The following is a 19,211-nucleotide window of genomic DNA, read 5'->3' as shown; positions in this document are numbered from 1 at the left end:
TCAGGAGAATCTGCAGCAAATCCAATATTTCCTGGGGACAGAAGAAGCTGCCAGACTGCTGTATGTACATCCACACCTTACAATCTGTTTGCTAATGCCGTACGGGTCCTTTGGGTGAGGCCATGGGGTGTTGCTCTGCCGTTGAGCAGGACTTCCCACCCACCATCATTTCAGCACGTAGTTGCTGTCTCCATTCCTCAGCATTCTTTGTGCTGTCCGTGCATGCTGGTTTTTGCAAGCTTCTCTAGTAGAGGGCTGACTTCTGCCGGGGCGATGGATGTGCTTGGTGCCACGCTCAGCAAAACACCATGCACACTTTCTCTTTTATACGTTACCTGCTGCTTGTGCTGTGGGTTAGCCAAGTATACCTGGATCTGACAGCACCAAGACTTCCCTTCCCCATGTTCCCAGGCAGATGAGGCTTATAGGAGACCAAGCTATGAGGCTTGTGCCAGGGCGAAGTGAGATCATCATGATTTTTCTCATCCTTCTCCTTGTTCTTCCCTGCAGCCCCTGCGGAGTTCGTGCAGCACCCCCAGTCCATCTCGAGGCCCGTGGGGACCACCGCCATCTTCACCTGCGTGGCCCAAGGGGAGCCCCCGCCGCAGATCACTTGGCTGAGGAACGGGCAGATCCTGGAGACCAGCGACCACATAAAGCTGAAGAATAACAACAGGTAAGTCCCCGTGCGCTGGCCAAAGCAGCTCCAGGTGTCGGGCAGCAGCAGCCTGGAGTCACCCTGCACGGAGGACTCATGTCGCTACCTGGTGGCCCAGAAGTAGCTGTCGCTGCGGGAGTATTTCATGTGATTTAGCTACAAACAGGATCAAAATGGACAAAGACAGCTCGCACTGGCTTCAGCTTTTGCACAGCCGGCTGATTTGAGGCAGATGTGAGCGTTTTGGAGCGGTCGGTGAAGGCTGGCAGTGAGCAGTGGGCTCTGCGAGATGTCCTGGTGAGCTGTGCAGCCTTGCTTGCTGTAGCCCCGTTGTGCTGGGCGATGGTTTGTGTCCTGGGGGGCGAGATGGGCACGAGAGATCCAGAGGCACTGCCACCCTGTGGCTGGGGCACCTTTCTCGGGGAGGGCACTGGAGGAGGCTCAGCTTCAGCAGGCGAGGTGGGCAGCTGCCACGCATCCCTCGGACCGGGGCGCTGCTCCCTTGGGAGCGAGGCTGGATTAAAAGTCAGCATTTTGAACAATCTTGACTCCAGTGGGGGGCCTGGGAGGGAGGTTGGCTTTCTTTCTGTGTTAGCAAAGGGCTAGCTTGAAGATGGTGGTGTTCAGAAGCAGGATTTGTGGATTTGACTTGGGCTCTGATACAGTAAAACACTGGAGCATCCTCTCTGGTCCTACCAGCTGCACTTTGTAGGCTTACATTTCAGTGCTCTGTGCTTCATTATACCAGGACGTCAGTGATAGACCTTGACTGATGATGCAGGAGCCTGGAAAAAGTTTTTATTTTGTCTTGATCCTCTTCTGGGTATTTCTGGAAGGATCAGAGGCTGTCCCTGAGGCTGGCAGGTTGGGTGCTGTACCGCAGTGGGAGAACCGTCCTTTAACCCCTGTACAGCGACCTGTTTGGGTGTGCAAATGCCTTTACCCCTCTTTGAGAGAATATTCGCGTGGAAGCTGACTGTCACTGAACTTCAGCCCTTTATCTCACCGGGTAAGGGTGTTTTCTCTGAGTACTAAATAAATAACCACGTTTCCATGCGAGGGGACGGGGATGTTTGTACTGCAGAAATGATACGGTGCGATGCTCTTAGCGTGAAAATTACAAGTTGACAACAGTTTCTATGGAAATAGCATTGAACAATATACTGAAAAATAATAGGAGCTGTGTTGTAAACCTAAATTATTGGTAGAGATTTGTACTCTATAGTGTCATATAGCTGCTGTCTGTGTTAACAAACGTATCTCATGAATACAACCCCACCTCGATGGAGGGTCTGGACTTTCAGTGTAGCCTGTGCGGGCACTATGGCATGTATGGAGAACTGTGCTTTTATTTTTCTAAGGCTCTCTGTAATACAGCTGTTTGCTTTCAGGATTGAGGCTTTCGTAAGCTTTATTATATGAAGGACAGAAGGATGTGAGTTGCAAGAAGGATAAACTGTGGATTGTAATAAGATCTTCTTGATCGGCGGAGGTTTTTCTGTGCTGGAAGTTTTTAGAAAGCTTTGGCGAACTTTGTGCATGCACACAAGGACACCACTCGTTCCAGGCTCGTGGTGTTATAGTTCGTGTTTTCTGAGGCATGTGTGCCCTTGTCATACGAACAGACCAGAAATGGGAGAAGGGAAATCAGTGCATCCCCTTTATTGACCAGGTAAGACTTAGATGGACGTGATGATCTGAGAGGTCTTTTCCAACATACATGACTCTGTGATTCTGTGGCCAAAGACTTTTTACAAGTGGTCATTGAATCCATGACAAAACTCACACTGAGTCCAGATCTTTGTCTTTACTGGGTGCCTTGCCTGTGAAATCTTTCCTTTCCACTGCTCAAGGAAGGTAGACGTAGGGTCTTCGATTGTGGTCACGACTCCTGACCAGGTCCCAGTGCACTACACGTGCATATTAACTGAGACTTGGTGAACATTGTAATAGTATTTTATGGCAATCATTTAATGCAATTTAGCTCCAGTCTTCTCCATTGGAAGCTAAACGATCAAATTACATTGCATCTGTCCCAGGCTGGGGGAGCTCTGCCCGTTACTGGGGCTCAGCTGACGTGTGGCATCTTCTTAAGCTATAGTAACGCGATTGTAAAGCTGAGCCCTAAGGCCATCATGCTTCATAACGTTCAACTTTTGGCTTCTTTTGCCCTAGTTTTGGTCTACTCCAACCCTCAGCTTCAGGAAAGTGGCTGTGCCTGGTGGTTTCCAAAGCTGTCAGTCTGAAAAATGCCCTTGCTCGTACAGCGTGGCTGGGTGCTCCATGAATCGGAGCCACGAATTCCTCCAGGAATCGGAGGAAACAAATCAACGACTGTTTTTTTTTCGGAGCTTTTTCAAGTTGTCCTTTGTTTCATTCCCATGGGCATGAGTAAGTGCTGTAACCCTCTTAGTTCCAGGCAGAATCGGTTTGTGATTATGCCTTGGATTTATCAGCCTATTGCACTTGGAAAATATTTGTCCATGTAAAGATGGATCGCAAATCTACTAGTAATGAAGCTGCTAAACTGCACCGTGAGCTCTTTAATTAGATTACATGGTTTCCTAGAAAATTCATTTGGATTAAAACTCTGCTTAATATGGCAATAAAGGTCTGAATGCCCCCAAAGGGATTTTTTTTTAAAAAAAGACTAAATCATCCCAAATCGTATCATGTGCTAATTGATTGCAAAATGTATCATTGTGAAGAACCTCACTCTTGCAGACGAACGCAGCTGGAAGCGAGGTCCAGACCTGCAGGACATGGGGCATGTAGCTGCAAACCCAAGGAGAACAAACCCTCAAGGTCAGGGGGCTTCAGAAGACCGTCCTTGTTGAGGTGGGATGGCAGCTTCGGGGCTGGGCTCCCTGCAGGTTGGCCGTGGCTGCTTGTACAACATCATGCGGGTCTCCAGAGCCACTCGCCATGCGATTTCCAGCCTTGCAGTGCAGTAAAATAAGCCTTGCAGGCTGCGACCGACAAACACCTCTTCCCTCGCGGTCCCTCTGACCGCCTGATGTGTTGACGGTTTCTTGACACATTAGCGTTAAAGATCGGCCTTCTGCTGTGCCCTCTCCAGAGGTGGTGGTTGTGTTTGGAAAATGCCAGCTGTGTGGGAACAAAATATCCAATCGATGATTAGCAAAAATCAAAAGCGGTTCTGGGCTAGCGGATAATTGTTGATGAAAAATGCATGAAGGCTCAGGTGGAGGGAATTGTGGGGTTTTCCATTAAAAGCTGTGAATAAAAATCACCGAAGGGGCTGACGCTGGGGGTGTCTTGCCATGCGGTGCCGGGGCTGTCGGCGTGATGCTGCACTCAGCTCTGCTCTCGGGTGGAGAACTTGGTGGAGCCTTTTGGACTTGGGTGGAGCTGCCCCTGATAATCAGAGATGCCGTGTCCCCATCTTTCATGGGGTGATCTGGATTGATCACGATCCAAATGCCCCAGCCCGAGAGGTGCAGTGGGCTTTTCCAGCTGAATTCCCACCTGGCATCAGCAGCCCGGCCTGAAAGCAGAGGTGTCGCTGCAGGGCGAAGGGGTGGTGACTGGCCACATTAACTGTGAGCTTGTGGAAAATCCTGCTTTTTAGGTTATTACTCCAAAATTTACAAGGAAGCATGAAATAGCACCCGAATTACTGCTCTGAAAGGTTTACTGCTTTCCTTCCTTTAACCCAATCAGGTTCAGGGGGATAATTTTCAGCCCCGAAGTATATCACACCGTGGGGTTTATATTGCCGTAATAGCAAGGAACAAAGGCCAACATCTTCAGAGGAGGCAGGCTCTAAATATTGATTTTCCAAGGAGATTTTATTTACAAAATGGTAATTAAGGGACTTCATTTGTTCCACAGGAAAAAGGCGACATCAGAACCCGGGCTCAGGTGGCATTTGCTCTCCTCGGTGACCTTTGCTTATGAAGTGTCTCCTTTTTAAATTCTTCCTCGCTGGTTTGCCCTTGTTTTAGGGCTCTGCGAATGACTCGCTGTAAGGGCCTTGGATGCTCAAGGCTCATCAGAGAAAATATTCCTCTGCAGTTGAACTTCGGGACGACTTTGCTTTTCTTGCACTGGTTGTGTTACTTAATCCTATTGCAGACAGGGAGAGCGGGCTTCCCGCAGAAATACCCATGCAGCCGGGGCAGGACAGCTGTTTTGGTACCAAACCCAGGGAAACTCCAACCTGTCATTTGCAAGGTGGCGTTTTGCCATGAAACCCATGTTAAATGGGTTAACCCTGGTCCCTTCGGGGTTCACACCCCCACAAACTCTGGATTTTGTAGGGATTTGACACCTAAAGGAAGGTGCAGATTATTTATGCAATGAGCTCGAAGACCTTTGGTGGCTCTGGCAGGGCACCGCATAGAAAATCCCAGCTCAGTTCCCAGAAGCATGACAAATAAGTGCGCGGAGGACCGGGATGTGAACCAGCTGCTCCTGATTTAAGCATAATTTATGGGTTTGACTTTGTGGGGAAGACGCGTGGGGAGGCTGCGCGGGCTCCTGATTGCCTTCGCAGGGAGGGTCTCGGCGCGAGCAGCGGGGCAGCCGCCTGGCCCTGCCTCCCGCAGCGAGCGCGGGTCCTTACAGAGGAGCTTCGAGGCAGGACGGAGCCTCTCATGGGGCAGCCCAAGCTCAGCCTCCCCAGGGTTAGGTTGGGTCCTTTTTCTCTCCAACGCCGGTGGCCATTGATGGAAGAAAGCCCTGAGGGCTTTCCACTTTGCAGCAGAGCTCTGCCAGCTGTCCGTGCTGTCACAACCAAAGCAGGGATCTCCCCTCCTTTCCAGGAGCTCTTCCCGAGGTGTTCTGTGCTCCCCTGCGGTCCTGTGGGTGTAAAAGCTTTCCTGCTTTCTGCCGGGACAGGATTCAGCTACGTCTGTGATTGCAGTCTTGATTCATGAAAACAGATCGAGTGGCAGCCAGCTCATCCCGTTTTGCAGAGAAGATGCTGTAAGACAAATCCCCATCCTGCCAGATGCTGTCCCCTCCCAGAGGTGCAAGAAGGAGCAGCATCTCTGACCAGCTTTGCAGGGCTTTGCAGCCAGCACGGGGCAGGCGGATGGCTGGGATGGTTCCTGCAGCGCCGTGCACCCCGCTGGGGCCGGCAGCATCCCTCCAGGGACCCCACCGGGGTGAGTCTGTAACCGCAGAGCCGGGCTGCGCCCCTGGCTGGCGTGCTGCAGGACCTGCTAAACATAAACCTGTCGACGTGGGAAGGGATTGTTCTCCTGTGTAACGCAGCCCAGGGAATTTCAGTTTGGGCTAGGAAGCTCTGTATGGTATTTAATTTTTGGAGACGTAAGGACACGCTTAGGGAGGGCTGGGGACGATCTGCAGTGTCCCTCTGGGCCGGTGAGTGTCCCCCTTCATGCCTTGCACCCTATTCTCAGCCTGGACCAAGGCAACCTCCAAAGGCAGGGCACTTCTGCAAAGCTGCCGGGGCACAGCACCAAGGGGAAAAGCCCCTTTGTAGCGTGCCAGCGGCTGGCAGCCCGTAAGGAATTGAGGCAGAGCAGGGAACGGTGCTGGGATGCTGGTGCTGGGCGTCTGCGTGCGGCCCCAGCGCATTTCCGTAGCCACCGCCACTGCAGAGGGGCTGAGCGCTAGCGGCAGCCTGCTCCGCATTAATTTCATCACACTCCCTCCTTTGTGCGCCTGTGCGCGCGCACGCTGCTGTCCTTCCAGATGGGCCCCTCTTCTCCTTTGTGCTGCCGAATCGATGAAGAGGCCGCCTTCAGTTCTCAGACTTTTTTTTTTTTTTTTTTTTTTTCAGAGGAGCCTTTGGAAAGCCGATCTCCGGTCAGCGGCCCGGACCCCTGACCCGAGCCAGATCAGTCATCTTGATTGCCTCCGAGCTGCGAGACAGCTTGGGAATAGGTGGCTTTCGAGCTGCCTCCCGTTTCCCTCCGTGCCGCGGCTCGGCCGGGTGTGAACGTGCAGCAGCTCCTCTCCCCACTTCCATCACTGCCTGTCAGGGCATTGTGCGGAGCCGTGACGGAGCCCTCGGCTCGCCGAGCGCCTTTGGTGACCAGCAGAAAGCCTTCTGGCATCTCGCCGCGCCCGACGTGCTCGCGGCGCTGCCAGTCTGGCACTCGCGGGAAAGTTTCCCAACAGCAGATGTCCCAAAGTGACAGATTTTTTTTCCCCTTGACGGGAAGGAAGAAAAGGACGCCGCATATTTCAGATGGTTGACGCGCGGAGACGCTCTGCGCCTCCTCGCGCGGCAACTACATATTTCCCTTTTGTTTGAGCTTCCTTAAAAAAAAAAAAAAAAAGGGCAAAAAGCAAAAAGCGGCCAAACCTGGGAGAGCTGGGGACCACGCCGTGCCGCGTCCTCTGCATCCCAGGGGTGCTGCACAGGGGGGAATTTTGTCGATAATTCGGGTGGAGAGGCACCAGCTGGGGTGCTACTGGGGTGCCTGTAACTCACCGGCAGCCCCTGCCCTCCTCCTGGCTGCTGCCAGCAGGTTTCAGAGCTCACGCCGGGGCTTGCAGCTTGTAGAGCTCTGCCTGTGTGTGTTAGAGGGCCCTGCAGGGAGAGAAAGGCCTTGTTTTCATGGACCTGGTGTGTAAGTGCCACCACCCCGCTGGGACCTCTGCAGAGAGGCAGCTGGGATGCCCGGCTCCGGGTGCCAGTGGCCACCGCTTCCCAAACAGGCTCCCCTCTCCCCTCCTCTCACTGTTTTAAACTCAAAGCAAACAAATACGCTCTTGGAGGCAGCGGGGTTTAAGTGCTCCTCATTGTTCCTGGGCAGCTTTGTGCCTGGGAAACTTGAGGCTGCTCTCGACGTGCGTGCCAGCCCAGCCTGGCTGCTCCCGGTGCCCAGATGCGCAGCGGCTGCGCGAAAATAATCGCGGCTTTGACGGCGCGGGAGGAAACGCCACCGCTCCCTGCTCACATCTGCTTCGTGCAGGGCTGCGAGTGCAGCTTTTGGACTTTATAATCCTTCTGCCTCCTGCCGTCTGCCCTCGCAGGAGTCGGGCTTTGCTGGCACACTTGAGCATCGGGTCTCTCCTCCCGCCGCCCCCTCCTGGCTCCGGCTTTCTCCTCCCATTTATTCAGATCCGTGGAGCCTGTGGCTATCGGGGCTTAGGGCTGATTCTCTAAAATCACCATATCAGCTGAAAACATCACATTTGATATTCCATTTACAATGTTACCAAGGAAACAAAGGGCCAGGACATAAATAGATGGCTGTTAAACATTTGTTCGCTCACCATGGCCCTGATAATTTGCGAGGCAGGAATACAAATGTTAAATCAACAGCAATAATAAATTTTAATGCAGGGAGCCCAATATTTTGCCGCAATTAGAAGAAGCATTCATTCTGCCGTACAGGCAGGCAGTGGCAAGTTAGTTATCATCTCCACCTCCCATGTTTCATCTGCATAAAGGGCAGCTTTGGTGATGACTCCCCAAAAGCCGTGAAGCACCCCTCACATCAGCAGAGGTGTAAGAGCATCCGAACGGGACTAAGAGCATCATAAGCCTCTTTTATCGTTACCTTCCTGAGCTCCTGCCTTAAGGCTGGTACAACATCTCCAGCACTAAAGGCTGGAAGCAGTGCGGGGAGACTTCCCCCAGCCCTATGTCTTGGACAGGAGATGCGCTGGGTTTTTATTTATGGGGTCTTGTGCCTGCTGAATACTCAAATTGAATCGTTTTGTTCCAGGCTTGATTTCAGGAAGAGAGCAAGCCCTGGAGAGAGCAGAGCTTTTGCTGATGGGTCTCTGTTTGTAAATAAATGTTCTTAAGACAAGCTGTTTTGCACGCTGAATGGCAAGATAGCGCCAACGTGCTGCACATTTATTTATTGAGTCAATGCTTGCTGCTGTTGTTTTAAAGATCCGGGGCTGGCCCTGAAGTTGCCCAGCAATCACCAGAGGGCCATGCAGCTCAGCAAGGTGTGAGGTGCCCACATGTGCATGGGGTCTGCTTGTCCCTCTGTACTCGCATCCCAAGTGCAATCCTGGGGTTCAGGACGGAGATAATCTGCCCCTCCTGAGGTCCGGGAAATGCCACATCCACCTCCTGAGCTTTTATTTCCCCAAAAAACACCACCATGCAGCTTCCTGGGGTCACAGCGTGCTTGGCCCTGGAAATGGAGGCTTGTTGGATGCCCTGCCCTCGCAGCCTCGGCTGGAGCGGGGGACTTGTGCTGGAGAGCGCTCAGTGTGATGCTTGTCCCTCTCGTGTCCCCACGCAGCACCCTCTCCATCTACGGGATCAACCAGGCGGACGAGGCCATCTACCAGTGCATCGCCGAGAACAGCGCCGGCTCCACGCAGGCCAGCGCCCGCCTGACGGTGCTGTGGGCGGACGGGCTGCCCGGGCCTCCGCAGGCCGTGAAGGCCGAGACGGTGTCTGCAACCACCATCCAGGTGTCGTGGAAGGAGCCCCTCCAGAACACCAAGGAGATCATCGGCTACGTGCTGCACATTCGGAAAGCTGCAGGTACGTCTCCACCTTCCTCGGCCTTGGCAGAATTGAGCCATGAGGCCCAGTAGGTAAGGCAGGCCTGCACTGCCATAGACGGTGCTGCTATGTCCTCCATCACCCCCACGTTTCTGAAAGACAGAGATGAGGCAGTAACGGTGATATAAACACCAAAAAAATGGGGAGAGTGAAGCTGCACGGTCAAATCTTGCTGCTCACGTAGGTCTCTGGCAAAGCACACAGAAATGTAAGCAGAAAAGGGTTTGGGCAGGTACAGATCCACGTTAGGGACCAAAGTTGCTGCTTGCAGCATCCGTTTAGTCCCTTTAGCTCTTGCAAAGCCTAACACAGCTCTGTTCTTTCTTCCCACTTCAGATCCCGTGGAGATGGAGTACCAGGAGGCTGTCAGCAAGAGCACCTTCCAGCAGCTGGTGACTGATTTAGAGCCCTCGACCAGCTATAGCTTCTACATAAAGGCTTACACCTCCCGCGGTGCCAGCAAGGCCTCAGAAGTCACAGTGGTGAGCACGCTGGGAGAAGGTAAGGAACGCTTTGCACGTGGGCCATCAGATGCTAAATCCTGCTGTGCGTAGCAGCGGCGCCAGTCACCCCGATACCTTCTCTGAGTGCCTTGGCCCACAGCCTGTGTTGTCGCTGCTCCTTGTTCCCACTCCTCCTCACACCCTGGGTTCTTGTGTAAAGCTCACTTGTACCGTTACACGGGGATCGCCTGATGGCCTTAAACGCGGCGTTACCTCTCACAGCTTGTGTTGTTGTGAGTGCAAGTCGATCCTTTCCACCGTCTGGTCGTGTATTGCAGCTGCTGTGGGCTTTTCCTAAACTGCTTGCTAAGTGCAGATTTCCTGTTCAAGAAATGTCTCAGCATTCTCCAGCAGCTCTGGTACTTACAGTTCTTACTGGATAGGTGCCACATCTTTCTGATTTTGTATTTTGTTCTGCTCTACCCTGGAGAAAAAACACCGAGCTGAGCCGTCCAGACCCCCAAGTCCCTGCCTTGGAGCAGCCCTGTTTCAGTGGGAAGTTACAGTGTTCTCCAAGGCTTTTCCCTGCCTTGGCCTCCCAGACGTGGCTACCAGTTTGCGTCCCCAGTAAAAAATGGGTGCTCTGATGCAGGGCACTTGCCTACAAACCACAGTCCCAGCATTATTTGTCAAACATCATCCATCTGGCAGCGGCATCGTAGGAACATTTTCCTCATCTCGTGTGCCTCTCCAGCACCTCTGAATCCTGTCTCGTCTCACTTACTGAGAGTAATTTCCTAGGAGGGTTGCATTATTCTCATAAACACTCAGTAATTAGGAATTTGCAGCAGAGAGGGCATGAGGATGTGATTTAGGATTAAGAGTGCACTGGCTTCCAGGTGGGGGATCCAGCCCTCCTTCCATCTTCAGCTGCTGCAGATGTTACTACAGCATTGATGCAACAACGCCAATAAATCCTTGCCCTGAGAGTTTATTTCCTTGGTACTCTACAGGGAATCAGTCACCCTTTGAGTTTGTTTTTCCTTCCAATATAGAGGCAGAGGGATTCACTAAGCTAAAACTTGAAACTCCTTGACCCGACACTCTGAGTTCAGCTACTGGAGCTAAAAGCCAGCCATGCTTCATAGGGTCTGGTGTTTCTGCAGGAATTTGGGTCAAGCAAGATAGGACTTTTGGTCATTATTACCTTCAATCACGACAGGAATAGTTAAGTATCTGGTAATGGGATCATAAATTTCCTGTCTCGCTGAAATTTTAAGGCCTCGTTGTCCTGCTCTACTAGCCTTTAAGGTTTTGTTCTGTGTAACGAAGCTTCAGCAATTAGCTACATGTGCAGGATGGACAGATTGTCCTGGTTGAGATCGCTCAACCCAGCTTGGGTTTGCATCCTAGGGAAATAACAAGAGATTCCAAAGCCCAGTTCTGGCTTGATTCTTAGGCAGGCAGAGTGCAGGGGGCTTTCCTTGTTTGCTTTGCTTTCCTGGTTGCACATAGAGCTGAAAGCAGGTCAGGGAGCCAGGGACCAGCAGCTTTTGCCACCAAATTAAGGTTTCTTTGCAGATACGGCTCTTTTCACGCACAGCCAAGCCGTTTTGCCCCGTGCCTTCCTGAGGCACACGAGGGGGATGCAAGCCTTTGTCTTAGGGGAGCTTGTGAATCCATGCGGTCAAACAGAGCCCCACATGCTGCAGCGCTGCTGTGTGCTGCTTTGCCTGGAAGGGACGTGGGGGCTGATTCGGGCTGCCGAGGATGGCTCGGCTCTGCAGAGCCTGGGCAGCATTTGTTGGAGTTCCTGCAAAGGTGCTGGCAGCAGGGGATGGGTCTGAATTACCTCGTAATTGCCATGTTATGCAGGTGTGGGCCTCGGGAGCAGGGCTGCTCCTGCCTTTGGCGGTCAGCTTTTCTTTTCAGGACTAGTAATATCCTGAGAGTGCACTTGGCTGAAAGTGTGGTGCTCGTTCTTTTGTGGCCAGTGATAATTTTGGATGAAAAGAAGGCAAGATGCCAGAGGGAAACCAAGCAAGTTAACCTCGTCTTCCTTAAACGTCTCTCGCTAGAAAGGTCTTCTCATCTCCTCCCTGTCGTTCTCCTTTCCCCAGGACTGGCTAGGAGCAGGGTCCCAGGGGCCCTGCAGGGATTGCTCCGGGTAGGCGGGGAGCACTCTCCGTGTAAAACCCTTTGACTGCCTCGCTTTGAAAACCGAATGCTTCTCTGTGAGCTTGTGTGCCCGGCTCGGGGCTCCTTTCCGCCGTTTCACGAATGCTGTGGTATTTTTAATCTCAAAGTATATCCGCTTCACTAAGCAGCACACGCTCCTGTTCTTGTCTTTTAATGCTTTTTAGGGTTTTCTCCAGGACTTTTTGACATTTCTCTAGGATGAAGACTGTTCCTTTAGTCTCCTTCGGCTAAAGACGCCTTCAAGAAGAAAGTTGAAATGACCTGGGGAAAATTCCAAACAGCACGGAAGAGGAAAACAAGTGTCCCAGCCCTTAGCATGAGGGAGGTGCCTTATATTAGATGCATACTATGTTTTATATATACTTCTGTGAAGCACATATACACTCGTGTGTGTACATATATTTATGCACACACAGATATACTCCACCTGTATACACTTATTTGTGTAATAACATTATAAACAGCACATGCATTCTACAAGTGCCTACATATAATCAATATTATACATATATATATATACTCAGAGTTTGAATAAATACTATATATTTCATACTTTGAAGGAGAGATATTCTTGTGGTTTTTATTAAATGTAAGGCTCTGCAACCGTAAAATAAAGCCGACTCTTCACAAATCAGGATGGCCCACGTTAGTGTTTCTTTGTCCATGGGATGATGCGATCTCCCTTTCCGTGGCGTTTGCACTGATGATTCAGAAAACGACGCTCTAAGCAAGGGGCCCACTTCTCAGAGGGGTGATCCAGACAATTCCTAATTTTGCCCTAATGGGAACTGGGGAATTGGGAGAAAAAAAATAAATGTATTATTCTATTGGATTAAAAAAGTATGCAGACTTGGGAAGAATGGTACGCTCTGGTATAAATAGAAATTGCTCTGTGTTTTGCCAGCTAGAAATGGCTAAGCGCAGCCTTCCCATCAATGAAAAGCACGTCGGAATAAATCCTAGCTAGAGGAAATACTCCTGCCCCTTTTTTCCTGTTGGCAGCACTCAGGCAGGGTGGGATCTCGCTAACCTAAACAAGGACAGACGCTCACCGCTCTTTTCCTTCTGCGTTCACATGCAGAAGCTCACCAGCCAGCAGGGACTTGTTCCTCTCCTGATGCTTATTCGGAGAGCATCAGGAAAAGCCCCTGCAGCCTGCCAAGGCTTGGAGAAGGAGGGCATCTCTTTGGGAAGAGCTTGCCCGGACCCTCCTGCTCACCAGGAGAGATGTCTTTCCTTCCCCTAAATCCTGTGGGGGCTCCCAGTGCCTGGGAGGAGGCCAACCATCGTGCTGTGCCGCTTTGACTTTGCTGTTAAATCGAGGAAGTGCCCTTTTTAGCTCTTGTCAGTTTTAGATTGACACAACCACATTTCAGCAGCTTTTCAACATCGCTCACTAAATGGCTGTGCTGAACTCTGTGCCAAAGGACAGCGTCGAGGCCAGGTTTTCGCTGCTCATCATTTAGAGACCCAGTGGGGAAAACAAGACAAAAAGCAGCATCGGCGCAGTGCAAGCCGAGCAGTCCTTGTACTTGGGCTATTCTGAGCGTATAATCATTTGGGACTGGAAAATAGCTCTGCCTCAAAGCCTTCTCTCGGCCAGAGGCTGTTGGAGAAGCGGAGCTGTTGTTCTGCTCTGTGCTTTTCCTGCCGGGTTTAGTCAAGCTCACTGCCTAGGGCAGCAGTGCCCAAAAACCCGAGCAGGAGCAGAGCCCCTAAAGGCAGACCCCGCAGCGCCTGGTGCCATCCGCCTTCCGAATGGTGCAAAAGGCTCAGGAACGGATGGGAACATCTGGCCCGGGGGTGTTTGGTGGAAATGAAGTGAAAAAATCATCAGTGAGAGGTCCTGCTGAGACACAGCTCTGCGCTGATGTGCTCAGTGTGCGAGAAAGGGAGGGCGAGGGGAAGGAAGATGCTCGGGGGGGAACGTGGTCCTGCCTGCCACTGCTCTGCATGGCGCTCTGTGGCAGCGTTTTGTGCAGAACCAGCTTTGGGAAAGACATGTATTTGAATCAGAAGAAAAGTGGCTCTGGTTTGCAAAGCTTTGCCTCTCGGCCCAGGCTGAGGGGGCAGGACGGGGTCGGGCAGCTCTTCGGGGAGCTATGGACAAAGTGGCACTGCCGCCTTGCTGCTGTACACCCCGAGAACGAGGGCAGGATATTGGGGTGTTGACTGGGCTGGCACTGACCGTAGCTGAGGTCGTCCTTTGAATCAGGCCTCGGTGACACCGGGCGGCAGCAGGGACACCTTCCCAGCTAAATCCCCGGGCGCCCCTAAGGCCAGGTAAGTGCCTGCCTGCCGAAACGGGCAGCGCCGCAGTGACCTCAGGCTGCTCAGGTAGTTAGGGCTGTTGCTGAAGATGTCGCAGTTCTCTCCTCGGTCCCCAGCACAGAATCACAAACCTCCCTCCGAAAGCTGATGGGAGAGCAAGCTCCCAAACACCCTGCAAGCCCCCGCAGGAACCTCGCGTGCTCAGCCGGGCAGTGGCATATTTCACCGACTGCTTTTCAAGACGGATGTCTCCGGCTCCATCCCTTCTGGTTCCTTCCTCCCGCAGGGATTAATCACTCTGAAAGGTCCTCGCTGCCCTCGAGGCGAGGGCAGAGAAGTGGAATTTGGGAATGCAATTCCAAAGTGGCTGCATTCCTGCCCTGACCCGAGGGGGCCGAGCATCAAATTGCAACCCGAGTGTAAAAGTAGCCTCTTTGCTTGCTGAGTGGAGCCTAGGAAACCCTTGGAAACTCACCCAGCTCCCTGAAGAAATTCAAAGCTGTTAAAGCAGGATCTGGTCTAATCTGATTTTCTCAAACTCACCTAGCACATTTTTTGGTGCAGCGACTGCAGGGAAGTGCCGGTGGGGAATTTCTCCTCCTGCAGGCTGAACAGCACGTGCAACCTGCCGTCTTTCTCTCTCTGTTTCAGTCCCAGCCATGCCGTCCCTCTTCATTAAGGTCATTAACAGCACTGCTGTCCAGGCCACGTGGGAGCCCTCCATCAAACTGGGCCAGCACGAAGGCTTCAAGCTCTACTACCGCAAAGTCCACCTCTCCCAGTACACGGGTCCAGTGCTACTGGCCAGCAACATAACGGCGTACAACATTACCCACCTGGGTGAGTCCCGTGACAGCTTCATCCCTGTCGCCTCCCGACCCCGCGGAGCTCGGATGTGTTGCTCAGCCCCTAACCAGGGGATGCTGCAGCTCTCCCCCAGGTTTTTGGGTGCTTTCCCACCCAAAAGAGAGGTTTTTACACATCACAGAGGTGGTGCGAGCTTGCCTTTGTGACTTGTTAGCAGCGTCTTGTGTGTTTGGTTAGGCGTGGTTCCTAAACACCTGCCACCCTGGGGAGATAACGCTAATGATCAAGGCTGAAATACCCTTCTTATGTCTCAAAACAGATGCGTCGGTGGTGTACGAAGTCAAACTCCTCGCCTATAACCAGCACGGGGATGGAAATTCAACTGTCCGCTTCGTGTCCTTGAGGGAAACCGTGGAGAGGACGGGTAAGACGGGCCATCGTTCTCGGTGGTGGGTCATGAGAACTGATTTGGAGGAGAGCGGCAAGGTGTGACTCCGACAGAGCACCAGACATCAGACACCATCGCTTTCAGTCCCTTTATTTTCAGCATCACAAATAATGACGAGGTGAAGCTGCGTGGGGTTGGAAGGGTGGCTTCCTTGCCACGGGGCCGCACAGCTCCCTTGTCGAGGCGAGGCGTGCACTGCTGCCAATGATGGCGCGCTCCATCCCAGTTGCCCCTCGTTAGTCTTAGCAAGCCAACACCTCTTTGCAGCACAGTTCAGCCCTGTGCCTTTTTCACCGTGGGGGAGAGGACGAGCCCAATGCTTCCACAATTGCCAGTTTTGTCACCCAAGCTTGAGCCAGAAGCGAGGCAGTGAAAATCAACAAAACTGCAAACGTTAGCTAAGAGCTGCTGTCCTCAGGTGAGGTGTGGTGCACCGAGATCTTTGCTCTTCTGGAGCTCTCTTGGAAGCTCTCAGAAGCTCCTCTTCTGGGTTTCACTGGTGATGAGGAGAGAGGCCGTGTGGCTTTGGGAAGGAGAGGGGCTGCAGCGCACAAACGCTACATTACGAGGCAGGAGAGAGTAAATCTCTAAAGGGAATCTCTAACCGATCACACCTTGCATATTCATCTATGTGTAAAAAACATCCTGCTGCTCTCGGAGTCCTTTAAAGCCTTCCAGAGGGAATATCTCCAAGACAGTTATTGCTGCTCTATCTGTGTTGCAGTAAATACTCCTCTGGTTGGCAGCTGCCGCGCTCACCGGCACCTCCTGCCTCGCAGGAGAGGGAGGCTCAGCCTTCGAAGCAAACTGCTTGTCTCAGGGATGGGCTTCAACCTGTGCTGGTGCTGGGAGAGAGCTGAGCAGAGCTGAGCTGTTTGGGAGAGCAGCACTGGGGCTGTTTTGAGCCCTCTTGCAGGGCATGAGCACAGCACTGCTCAGGTCAGCTCAGGGCATGATGGCATGGTGCTGCTCCGCACCCAGCCTGCTCAAGCTGCTGCTTTGGGCTTTGCAAAAACTGACCTTCGAGTCCTTTTTGTTCATTGATTGTGTCTGATACCAGCAGCCTGGGTGGTGGGGCTGCCTCTCCGCCGACCTTACAGTCTCATGCTTGCTCTGGCTGCCTCCATGGGGTACCGGGAGCAGGGGGGCCCTTTGGCAGGCAGTGGCCCCGCAGTGCAGTGAGCCCTCCTGGCCCACCGCCCTGCTCTCCTCAGCCTTATAGACAGCTCCAAGCCCTGCCTGGGGTCCAGCTTTTCCTCAGGGGCTGTAGCAGTGAGCCAGCACTGAGCCATTGCCCCGTGGCAAGGTGCAGTCTGTTCCCACCAAGCCCCAAAGGTGGACAAGCAGCAGGAAACCAGCACCGCTGACCCCCCCTCTCTCCTTCTTCTGGCAGTGCTGAACCCCCCTTGTGACTGCATGAAGGACGAGCAGAACAATAAAACCTCCACGACTGGTATCATCATTGGCATCCACATTGGCGTCACGTGCATCATATTCTGCGTCCTTTTCCTCATGTTTGGGTACAGAGGAAGGTAGGAGCTGCTCACCATGGCAGGGTTGGGGGCTCCCCCCTGAGTACTATGACAGGCTGTTTTCCACGCACATCCCATAACGTGCAATTCCCAGCTCCTGGGAATGCCACCACGCAGGTGCTGTTCGCACCACAGTCCCTGCCTTCCTCCCAGGCATGCAGACCCCACAGACTTCTCCGAACACACACATAAGAGACCCCATCAGCTCCGGTCCCCACCAAGGGAGCTGGTACTTCCCGGGAACATCAATATTCCTGCTCTGGCCAGCCCTGATCCTCCCTGTAAACCAAAAGCCCTTCTGCAGCGAGTGGAAGAAACATAACTTCTTCGGAAGGATTTAAGGAATGAAGGAGGGCAGCAGAGAAATAAGGCAGATTCAGGCTTGGGGGAAGGAAAGGAGGAGAGGCACCAGCTTTGCTCACCCTCAGGCTACGCCTCGTTATTTTTCAGGCTGCTGATGTGTAAAAACGTGCAGGAGCAGCTGTCGACCCCGCAGATCCCGAGGAGCCAGAGGAGCGCCACGGGGCTCGTTCTGAACGGGGCCGCTCGCAGGGACAGGGACGAGCGGGACTTGAACGGGAAGCAGCTGGATATGAACGAGCTGGAGAGGTTATTCCCAGCGGCACCCTGCCAGGAGCAGCAGGACAAGGGAACAACGGTAAGTCCAGTGGCGAGGGGTTGGAGGCACACCACAAAACACAAACATGTCTAAGAGCATCGGTGACCTGCCATCATCCCTGCATTATTTTCCCTTTCTCTCCTTCCAGCCGTCTCGCAGCCCGCCTGCCGCCCACGACGACACGCAGATATCCACGCTGCCCTTGGACGAGTTCAGCATCATCGAGGAGCAGCCAGAGCCTCCCCAAAAAAGCCCCTGCGGCGGCAGCCCCGCTGCTCCGGCCCCCCACCCCATTCCCACCCATGAAGGATAACCTGCCAAGGCTCGAACCCTCGTGTAGGAGCTACCAGAAACCAAAACCGCGGCTGGCGACGTCTTTACGATGATTTCCTCAATCTCAGGTCAATTGAAGATTTCTACGGTCTGATTGTTATTTTTTTGTTTTGCTTTATTTTTATATATATATATATATAAATATATATATATGTGTGTGTATACAGCCTTTTGGAAACTCTGTGAAGTTTGTCATTCCGACCTGTCTCAGGCCTCTTGGTGCGTTTCTTTCGACGATGGCTTTATCAAGGCTGGTCACGACTGATTTTTCCCGCTGCTGCTAAGTAAAAGACTCCTTGGCAGAGTCTGGCAAACTCTCCCGTCCCTGACATTTTTGGGGATACAGTGGAGCCTCGTCTGCTTGGCATCACAGACTTCTTCCCACTCAGCAGCTTTAGGACTACTTTTTGGATCTATTTTTTATTTTGAGAAGACTGGATTCGGAGAAACCCTTCGAACTTGACTCCAAAAATCGAGGCCTGGGAAGGCCGTCTTTCCATGGATTTGATGATTATTTTGTACACTTTTGCTATTTCTCAGGATACTTTTTTGCTGAATGACTCTATATAATATGGAAAAAAAAAGATTTAAAAAAAAAAAAAAAGAGTGTGTCAAAGGAGGCCTGCCTGAGGGCTACTGAAAGACTTGGACAAACAACTCGAGTGAAATCAGAACCTACCTCAACCGGAATGAATGTCTTCTGGGGAGCAGAAATGCCTGCGTCTTCCTTCGTGTTCAGAAACAAGTAGCGGAGCACTTGGTCAGTACAAGCTTGGTCCTACCTCAGCAGTCACGCTCTGTACCTGCCGCGTTGTTGTTTTTGTTGTCGTCGTTCCCGTGTAAAGCACTTCCAAACCTTGAAAGCAATGTTCTACCTCAAGCGTGATAGAAATTCGTGTGTGTGCGCCCCCCCCCACCCCAAATCCTGCCTCCTCCACCCGGCCCCGCGCCAGGGCAACGGGCTGGCGTCCGGCAGCACTTGCGCTAACGCCTCGCTGGTCGTATGAGCTTTACTTGTAGGCACGGTGGGATTTCGCCGGGTGGAGATTCGTATCCTGGTTTTTACTTTAAAGACTGTTGGGGCCGTGATGGATGCGTGGCTGCTGGTGCCCCGCAGCTCGCTGGCACCGTTGCTCTCGCAGGATGGACCCAGGCTCCCAGCCCCAAATGGCTGCCTTGGCCCGTCCTGGGTGCGTTTGGGCTGGGTGCTCGGGTCTCTTCTGTGCCGGGCCCAGGGCACCCCTTGCCCCGTTAGCTTGCCGCTCGCAAGGCCGATTGCCCCAGGACGGTTTATGGCGTGTGCTGGCACGAGCACCACGAGGCACCCCTGCGAGCTGGGAACCCCAACGTCGCCATCTTGTCCCTTCAAAGCCCACCCTGCCGCCAGGAGCTCTTCGTGGAAACCGTGACCCAGCACTTCCAAAC

At 52.7% G+C, this 19,211-nt stretch overlaps 1 protein-coding gene across 3 annotated transcripts in view; it reads left to right on the top strand.

Moving 5' to 3' along the window:
- Positions 1–18,385, top strand: part of IGDCC3 (immunoglobulin superfamily DCC subclass member 3) — an 88,505-nt gene extending 70,120 nt beyond the window's left edge. For all 3 annotated transcript variants that reach the window (XM_080551444.1, XM_080551445.1, XM_080551446.1), the window contains 8 exons: positions 511–676; positions 8,866–9,113; positions 9,471–9,635; positions 14,699–14,887; positions 15,174–15,278; positions 16,696–16,834; positions 17,285–17,492; positions 17,602–18,385. In XM_080551444.1, the coding sequence (XP_080407570.1) occupies positions 511–676; positions 8,866–9,113; positions 9,471–9,635; positions 14,699–14,887; positions 15,174–15,278; positions 16,696–16,834; positions 17,285–17,492; positions 17,602–17,766 (1,385 nt within the window). In that variant the 3' untranslated portion in view covers positions 17,767–18,385. The remainder of the gene's footprint in view (positions 1–510; positions 677–8,865; positions 9,114–9,470; positions 9,636–14,698; positions 14,888–15,173; positions 15,279–16,695; positions 16,835–17,284; positions 17,493–17,601) is intronic.
- The last annotated feature ends 826 nt before the right edge of the window (positions 18,386–19,211 follow it).

Source organism: Anser brachyrhynchus (assembly GCF_964034855.1).
Source record: "Anser brachyrhynchus genome assembly, chromosome: 11".
Lineage (NCBI taxonomy): Eukaryota > Metazoa > Chordata > Aves > Anseriformes > Anatidae > Anser > Anser brachyrhynchus.
This window is presented reverse-complemented; position numbering and strand designations above follow the sequence as displayed.